The sequence below is a fragment of the Lipotes vexillifer genome, unplaced genomic scaffold, assembly GCF_000442215.2.
Source record: "Lipotes vexillifer unplaced genomic scaffold, Lipotes_vexillifer_v1.1 scaffold1624, whole genome shotgun sequence".
Classification (NCBI taxonomy): domain Eukaryota; kingdom Metazoa; phylum Chordata; class Mammalia; order Artiodactyla; family Lipotidae; genus Lipotes; species Lipotes vexillifer.
The window spans coordinates 10762-20269 of NW_006772955.1; the positions used below are offsets into that span (position 1 = coordinate 10762).

Here is a 9508-nt window from a genome sequence, read left to right on the forward strand (position 1 = left end):
TCAGCAGGCCAGATTCCTTTGTAAATATACTGCAAAATATGAAAATACTTTTTTTTTTAAAAAGAGCTTAAATTTATACATTAAAGCATTGCTGTGCTCATTATGAAATACTTGGTTTACAAAGGGATTCATTGAGGTTTCAGTACTCTGGTGAATTCCCAATATAATTGCCAAAAGCAGAATTATAATTTATCTCCTGCATTTGGATAAAAGAGCAACTGTTGTCTTTATTATTGTGTTTATCTCTTTCTCCAAGTGAATAGATCTAGTCCCAGAGTAACTCGCACACATGGTGTACTGGCAAAGAAGCAGACACAGTATTGTTTCCAGGGCAACAAATAAGACAGATAAGATCCCTGAGTCCCTTTTCCTTCCTGGTGAAGTCCTGCTCCAGGGCTCTTGCATAGACTTCTCACCATTTGTGAGAACAGGCAGAATAATTTATCAAGAAGGTGGGGAATTCAGGGGGTTAAGGCCATTCAATGTACACGACTGGCTCAAAAGAACTAGAGGGTATAGGGCTTGGTCTTTTTTTGCTTTTGCTTTTGTTTGTTGTTTTCGTTTTGTTTTATTTTTGAATGGAATACAAACACTTGGATTAGCCTTGTATTTCTCTTTTGTTTCTTATGATGTATTTGGTTAAAGAAAGGTATAATTGGCCTTCTAAAGTAAATTTCCTTTGGATAGTTTTCACGAGCAACAATAAAACAATGAGTATGAAAGCTGTAAACATACTGTATTTCCAATGAACCATTTAAAACATCTGTTTTTTTTTTAGGCCTTTAACCCCTGGGTTGACAAATATCTGAATAAAATTGGTGACTGGCTGAGAAAATACATTAATTAAAATATAATTTTACAACATCTTCACCTTCTTTAGCACTGAGAAAAATGAGAAATGCCCCCTCCTGTTCTTAATAGATTTATAGCATAGTGAGGAACAGAAATATATTATTACTAAGTAATATTATAAGTTCAATATCAAGGCAATCTGTCACATGCCATAACACATTTGAAAGGGAGGACTTACCAAGTTTGTGGTGGCAGATGGGTTAAGGACAATATTCTAGAAAGAGGTGATGGCCTTGGTAAGGCTTAAATAATTAAAGTAAGTTATAGTCATCCCTCCTTAACTCTGAGGGGAATTGGTTTCCGGACACCCATGGATACCAAAATTCTGGCATGCCCAAATCCCTTATATTAAAAAGCATAGTATTTGCATATAACCTATGCAGGTTCCCCAGTATACTTTAAATCATCATCTCTAGATTAGTTATAATACCTAATACAGTGTAAATGGTATCTAAATAGTTGTAAATACAATATAAATGCTATGTAAATAGTTGCCAGTGCACAGAAAATTCAAGTTTTGCTTTTGGAACTTTCTGGAATTTTCTTTTTCAATTATTTCTCATCCACGGTTGGTTGAATCTGCAGATTCAGAACTCACAGATATGGAGGGCTGACTATACAGGTAAGGTGAGTAATAGAACACTTCTGGAAGAAGGAATAATGTGAAAAATTTAAAGTCACATCAAGGAAAACTTCTGTTGCTCTCTTAGGAGTAGAACATGGAAATTAAAGAAAGAACAGGGAAGAGACATGTATTGAAAATATTATTGAAAGTAATTCCCTAGGAGTAGATCATGGAAGTTAAAGAAAGAACAGGGAAGAGACGTGTATTGAAAATATTATTGAAAGTAATTCCCTAGGATCTTTGAGGCAATAAAAATATTTACAGCTTAAGTCTATTATACTGGGGGAATGGATTTGAGGAAAATACACCTCTGAGTAAGGAACACACTTCAGAAACAAAAGATAGTGAACCCTAAATAAAGCCCTGGTGACAGGTTTAACATACGTGTAGGTGATTATTACAAAGCAATACTTAGTAAAATCCGTAGGACTTGTTGATTGACCAAATGTGGGAGAAGTGAGAGCTAAAAGTCATGATGATTCCCAGGTTTGGGTGGCTGACTTGATGGACATATAAAGGAACAAAAAGAAAGATCATCAGATGGTGAGAAGAACAAAATTTCATTGTGATTGAGTTTGACTTTGAGGTACCCAAGAGAAATCTATGTAAGAGCTCAGTGAAGAAATCTAGGCTGGAGATTAATCATATTATAGATAGTAAAACCCAAAAAACTGTAAGTTCACCATGGAAAGAAAAATACAGAATTTTAAAAGAGGAGGATCAAGGATAAAACTCTAGGAGATGTTGGAGTTTAGAACATAAAAGTAGAAAAGGAAATGCAGAAATCATATTACTCTGAGAGAGAAGAAATAGCAGAACAATTAAATGGGGGAAATATTAACCTTTTCAACAAATGATGATAGGACCACTAGATACCCACATGCAAAGAATTAAGTTGGACCCCTATCTCTTACCGTACACAAAAACAAACTCCAAGTGGATCAAAGATAAAACAATAAAACTCTTAGAAGAAAATATAGACATAAATCTTCATGATCTTGGGTGAAGCAAAACCTTCTCAGATACCAAGAGCACAGTAACAAAAGAAAAAGACATGTTAATTGGACTTCATGAAAATTAAAAACTTTTTTGCTGAAAATGGCACCATCAAGAAAATGAAAAGATAACCCATGGATTGGGAGAAAAAATTTTCAAGTTGTATATCTAGCAAATAAATTGTATCCAGGATGTATAAAGAATTCTTATAATTCAGAAATAAATCATAAATGACAAAATTGGCAAGGAATTTGAAGAAACATATCTCTAAAAACTGTATATGAATGGGCAACAAGCACATGAAAAGATGCTCAGTAAGATTAACCATCAGGTAAACACAAATCAAAACCACAATGAGATACTACTCATACCCACTAGAATGTCTATAATAATGATAATAATAATAATAAATTAAAAATACCAAGTGTTGGCAAGGATGTAGAAAAATTGACATCTTCCTGTACTAATGGTGGGAATGTACAATGATACAGTTATTTTGGAAAGCAGTTTGGCAGTTTCTCAAAAAATTAAACATAGTGTGATTATATGAGTCAGGAATTCCTCTCCTAGTTATATTCCAAGAGAATTGGAAACAGATGTTCACAAAGGAATCTTTATGTGGATGTTCATAGCATATAGGCAAAACATGGAAATGACCCTAATGTCTATCAATTGATGAATGGATAAATACAACGTGGTATATCTCTACAGTGGAGCATTATTCCGCAGTAAAAAAGAATGAAATACTGATACATGCTACAACATAGATGAACCTTGAAATGATACTAAGGAAATTAGTTACATAAGGCCATATGTAGTATGATTCAATTTATATAAAATGTCAAGAATTAGGCACATCCATTAGCGACAGTAATTAGATTAGTGGTTGCCAAGGATGGGAGAAGAGAGAAAGAAGGGAGTGGTGGGTGACTGCTAGTGGGTATAGGGTTTATTTTGGGGGTGATGAAAATGTTCTGGAATTAGATAATAGTGATGCTTTCTAAACCTTGGCAATATATTAAAAATCACTTAATTATATACTTTGAAATGGTGTTTTGGGTACCTGAATTAAGGTACACAATAAAGCTCTTTTAAAAAAATAACCTCTGTGTCTCCCATTTCCAGCATTTTATGGAGACTACCCTCTCAGTGAAACTGCATGGCCTTTCTTCATGTTCTTTATCCAGACTTGGGTATAGTTACTACAGAAAACTTTTGCTGAGTTTAGTGTTGCGACTCAGTATAGGACAAGTAGTTCCAGCTGAGTGTCCTGTCTGCACTGCTACATTTTTAGCATTCATATACCAACTCTCTGGAGCCATAAAATCAAGTCTGGATTTGAGTTTTCCTGTGACAGTCTGGAAAGAATGTCATGGGTGATGGAGACATGTTCTTGTAGTTCCCTAAGAAGAAGTGTCTTCTGCTGGGAGGCAGATCTATACTGGAATTCATAATATAATACTTCAGTCCTCTAAAGCTGCAGGAATTTCCACAATCCCACTTAGCTTCACTGTCCAAGATGTGCTTGCCTGATGCTCCTGTGCCCTCCTAAGTTGGATGTCTTTTTTTCTGCTTACAGAAAATGCATAAAGGTCAACAAACCTTATGGCTTGTTATTGATATCCAGTGCAGCAGCACAACATAACTGTGAGACACTGTCAAAACAAAGTTCATTTTGGTGATTCCCTTTCTTGGTTGACAGCCTACGGCAGTCTGTTGTTCATGTTGCACATCTAATTTAAAGTAACACAATTTAGGGTGGGGAAAAGCTTTTCTTATGTAAGCATATTTTAAAAAACTCTTTCTCAAGAAAACAAATGTTTTGAAGTAATGCAGACTGAATTTGAATGCCATGTCCACTGTAGGAGTTACTGAGGGACCTTGAGCAAATTACGTAACCACTCAGTCACCTCAGCCGCAAAAGAGGAGAATGATAGGAATGACTACCACACTTGATTCCTATGATTAGCACACAATAAATTCAAAGTTGTTAGCTAACCAAAAATGTGTTGTACACATATGAGTGTTATTCCCCAGAGAGTAAGTAGTCATATGGCTTTGTTGAGTATACAACTCAAATGATCACCTTCTAAACTGAGCAGAGAATCTATTGTTAGATAATTCTAGCAGAAGCAAACTGAAATACATATTTTTCTTCAGAGTCAGAATTCTGTTTTAGGAAAGTGTAGTGCAATTTTTCTTTTTAAATGACATGCAATTCACAAGTGAGTTGATTTGTGTATTCCTAGTTATATCTGTTGTGGATTTTACTATGGCCCAAGAGGGTGGTATCCAGTTTACAAAAGTTATTACTCATCTATTTTGTTGGCTTGGTCTTTTTAAAGTAATATCTGTTCTGTATGAGTGTTTTAACTCCAGTCCCATTAGAAGCAAAAGCAAAAACAGATCGGTAAATTAGACAAAATAAAGCTTTATAGCAAATGTATTTTTCCTACAGGTAATGTCTTCAAAAAATAGACTAAAGGGGAAGTTTCATCTAAATTTTACTGTAAATGGCTAGCCCCTGAAAAAACTGGAATATGAGCTGAGCCATCTGGATAGGAATTCCTGGAGAACATCTGACCTTTGCCCTCTAGGGTCTCCTTTACCCTCTAGGGTCTCTGATGCATGTCAACCTCTATTGAACATCAACTTTGTGTTAATCACTGAGTTTGTTATGCTAAGTATGATGTTCCAGGCAACAGCAGGGTTTGCTTAAGATTTAGAAGAACACAGTTCTTTGTTGAAAAAAAAAAAAAAATACAGCTCAGATCTTGATGAGATCTTTTCTCATCTCTATGATAGGGACTATTTATATTTCTCTCGGTTGGCTCTTGAAACAATCAAATGAAACAATGTATGAAGTAGAGCTTTACAAACATTCATTTAACAAGGTTATCCTGCCAGAATACCCTTGTTGTAAAGATCCTAGAATCGAACATCTTGGTAGATGAAGTTGACACTATTTTCTAGGATTACTTCTGCAAAATAGAGTTCTATTATTTCATTTTTCTAATTAATTTTTCAAAATAAAGCTTACTAAATATCAGATGTTCATTAAAGAAAATTTGGAAACTATAGAAAAAAATGACAGATAAAATCTTCTGCCTTCCAATACCACCACTCCGAGTTAATTACTAACATTTTGATGATTTTCTCAGTTATGTTTCCTCACCTGAAGAAAAGCCACCCTTTAGGTGAGTGAACCTGGGACACCAACTCCAACCCCACTACCCGTTGGTGGTACAAACAGAGAGAGTCACATTGAAATTATAGGAAGGTCAGAAATTTTCAAATCACAGAAACAGACGTCTTAACTGTCTGGAAACCTCTTTAGAGTCCACGCTTGCGGACTAAGAAGCTTGCAATGGCAATACGGTCTCAGGGTGCATTTCTGGACGCTGCTCGCTCCTACTGTCCTTCCATTCGCATCAAACGAGTCATTATGCATTTTTAATTAGAATAATATTTTAAACATTCTCTCCAGAGCAACGTTTTTACAAACACTGTTTAATCAAGTGAGGGGCGCCTGCCTATGACTCTAGCCTCCAATAGCCTTTTCCAGTGAATTTTGTTTCACCTCCTGCCGCGAACGCCGGTTCAGTTACTGGCAGATTAGATTTCTCTCCTGGACCCCGCCTCACCCTTCCCTATCCTATGGAGAAGCGGGAATAAAAAGATCAGCCCCAGGCGGGCGTGCAGCTGAGTGAGTGCAGCCCGTTGACCGGAGCGCGCGGGTCCATCGCTGGGCACCCCCTCCCTCTCCCCGCGCCGCCCCCAGCGCGAGTGACAACGCGCCCTCGGGTCTCGGGAGCTGGGGCGGCGAACAATCCCGGGCAGGGCTCGCCTCGCCGGTGACATCACTCCCGAAGATACTCCCCACTCTCAGCGCCTGCCTTCGCAAGGAGTCCGTCCGTTTGCTAGTCGGTTTCCTTCCGTCCGCTGCTGGAGAGGGCTCATTGCTGGCCGGGGACAGAGCCGGGCACTGAGGAGCGACAGGACCCGGAGGACGAGGAGTGAGAGCGCAGGCAGCGAGGAAAGGAGGATCCCGGCAGGTGACAAGCATGAAATTCAGCCCAGCGCACTACCTGCTGCCTCTCCTGCCGGCGCTGGTCCTCAGCACCAGGTGAGTCCAGGAGCGTGAGTGACCTGAGCTGAGGGGAGTTGCCGGTAGGTTGGTCCAACCGCAGGTCACCTGTGGAGGCCAAGGACAGACACTTCAGCTGTTTGCATCTCCCGCCTAAGTTAGGGGGGTCTCTCTATAATTCGGGCTCTGAAATCCTTCTGAGGGAGTAGAGCCCTTTTCTAGTTATCCTAGCCCTTAAAGAAATCCTCAGTATTCCTCCCAGTGAGGGGACCAAGTGTTCCTTCCAAAGCCACGTTTCCCTCCAGCGCTAGTAGTAACAAACAGATAACACGCGGTAAGAAACGAAATAAAGAAAGGAAATTAGACAAGGAGAGTAATGTCACCAGACAATCTCTGTATACATCGGAGCTGTCTTAATAGCCACAGCGCTTACCTCCTCCCCCAAGTGTGTCTGATTTTAAGGCACAGGGAACCAGAGAAAAATGACAAATCTTGGGAGATGGTTAGCCTTGCACAAAGTTCCTGGACTTGTGAATCATACTGTTTTCATGTCTTGAGTAGGCTTAGTGGCAGGCACTTTCCTTTGGCTGTCTTGTGAACAGGTCTAATTAAAGAGCACACAAGACGATTAAAAGTTAGAAGACAGTCTTAGAGTGCTGATGCAAGGACCGTAGTCAGAAACAATTAAGTACTGTATTCCATCCCTGGCCATAGATGGGACTTTAAGCCCAAGCACAGAGGAGCTATTTTTAGTGGAGGTTTAAAATGCGTTGATTGAAAAGAGTTTTGTGATTCCCCACTGTTGATCAAGTCCCAAAGTTGGTGATGGGTTTTCATTCTTCTTCCACAAGAGCAGCACAAAGGTGGACTGTTTTCGTTGCCCAGGACTGAGCCTTTATTCTGCATGGCCTGAACATACTGGCAGCAACCTCTCTGCCTTGGCTACTATAAAATAAAATGACCCACACAGGATAAGGATCTTTTCAAATCTATGTGAATGGAAACATTATCTGATTATATTTCTGCTGGAAAATGAAGAGGGGAAATAGGATTATATCTAATTCTGAAATTGAGAAGTGTGAAGGAAACTCATTATGTATGAAAAGTCAGGGCAGCAAAATTCTTGATTCCATTCCTAACTGACACACCCTCTTTCAGGCTCTTGTAACCAAACTTTCCTTCTAGTGTGTGGACTGTTTGGTTTAGCCCCAGCAGTTGATGAACTTAGTCTCTGCTTGCAAACAAAGCCCAGGTGACTTTCCCAGACTAAAATGGAATATGAGCTGTATTCTTTATTTTCTTTTAAGGTTGCTAGTCACTTGAGTTCACAAACGGCAGATGGTTTTAAAATCACTTTGCTTCCCGGTACTATAATAACGTGCTCCAATAACAGCCCATTTTAGTATTTGTTTCTAGCTCTACACTCAGTGCTAATCATGCATAATTGTTATTTTTTGAAGTGTCTTGCTATTTACTCTGAACTCTTGTGTTGTGGTTAATAATTACTTGTGAATTTTTCTAGAGAAAGGAAATTCTCAAAGTTTGGGGCATTTAAGTATATGCCTGTCAATATATGCAGAGAATAATAAATATTTAAACAATGGAAGCCCTGCCCACAATGATTTTTAAGTACAGTGAATCTCTAGTGTTCCAAAAGTACACTTGCTTTTTAAGGATACTATAATTTAAGTGGCTCAGAAATCGAAGTTTTAATGTTGGTTATATACTACTAGTGCAGTGTAGCTAGTGCAGAAAAAACAAAGAGCCATCACCTTATAAAAGTGTTAATTTTTATAAGGATAAATTTTAAAAAGTCAATGCACTTTTCACAACAAAAGTCGAATTAGTCGTTCCTAGTTTACTTTAGATATGAAACTGCTGCAGTGTTGGTTGTATGTGAAAGCTGTGACAAGTCTTCTTTAAATTTTCCCTCTTGCCAACTCAACCAAAAGAGCATGCTGGGCTTAAAAAAGCGAAACTTTTCCTAATCGGTGGCATGTCTTATTATTGTGATTACTCTGTAACAATTTACTGTACTGGATACCCAGATTACCTTGTGACAGTGAGAGAACTTGACAATGAATTGGGTACTATCAATATGTCATTTTGCAAAGAAGAGCTCATGTTTCAATTGACTCTAACAGAAGGCCATTCTCTTTGGTAATATTTAAGAGTTCTTGTACACATTTGGTTAATGTGCGCATTAGAACCTAAACTGAACAGGTTTGCAAGAACAGTTGCATTAGTAGAGGTGCGCTTATTGCCCGGCTGAGAAAAACTGTGTAGCTGAACCATGACCACCTGTGACAGTAGGCTTTCTAGCCAAAGACTTATGCAAACTTAATTTCTTAGTCAGTGGTGCTGTATGTGAAGCAAAAGGCATTTCACATGCTTCAATTGTGTTGAATGCACTAGCAGAGGGTGGCATTTGCTAAATTTTCCTATTGCCTTCAGGTGTTATCACTTGTCATTTATTATTAAGTTCTTTTCAAAGTGTGGAGAACACAGATCTGCGACTCCTGGTGCAAAAAAAAAAAATTATTTGCTTCAACATCTCTTTCTGGGCATAGCTCTTTAATACCTTGCTATTATCTTTCCAATAGGTCTAAGTTCAGTTCTGTTTTAAGGTTAATGAATGTGTTCACTAAAGTAAATGCTGCAATTAGAGAAAGATAGTTACCGTAAAATAGTATTATATCCACAGGGATGAAAACTCTAAAACAATTCTGTCTTTTAAATACGAATTTTTGAATAGCTTTCTGTTTTTATTTTTCCCTTATCCCTGCGTTTTCTGTAGCAACTTTATATGCCAAAGCACAAAAATTCCATAATTTTCACCAAAGTGAACATCTATGCCCCCCCAGTCAGAGTTACTTCATTTGTCCTGAAAGAAAGCTAAATGTTCACCTTCAGCAATAGCCAAGAACTGTTCTCTGTTTTGCTGCTGA

General features: G+C 38.2%; 1 protein-coding gene across 1 annotated transcript in view; it reads left to right on the forward strand.

Moving 5' to 3' along the window:
- Window positions 1–6433: 6433 nt before the first annotated feature.
- The window catches only part of LUZP2 (leucine zipper protein 2), a 437054-nt gene continuing 433979 nt past the window's right edge, over window positions 6434–9508 (forward strand). The window contains exon 1 of the mRNA XM_007447947.1: window positions 6434–6599. Coding sequence (XP_007448009.1) covers window positions 6538–6599 — 62 coding nt within the window. The 5' untranslated portion in view covers window positions 6434–6537. The remainder of the gene's footprint in view (window positions 6600–9508) is intronic.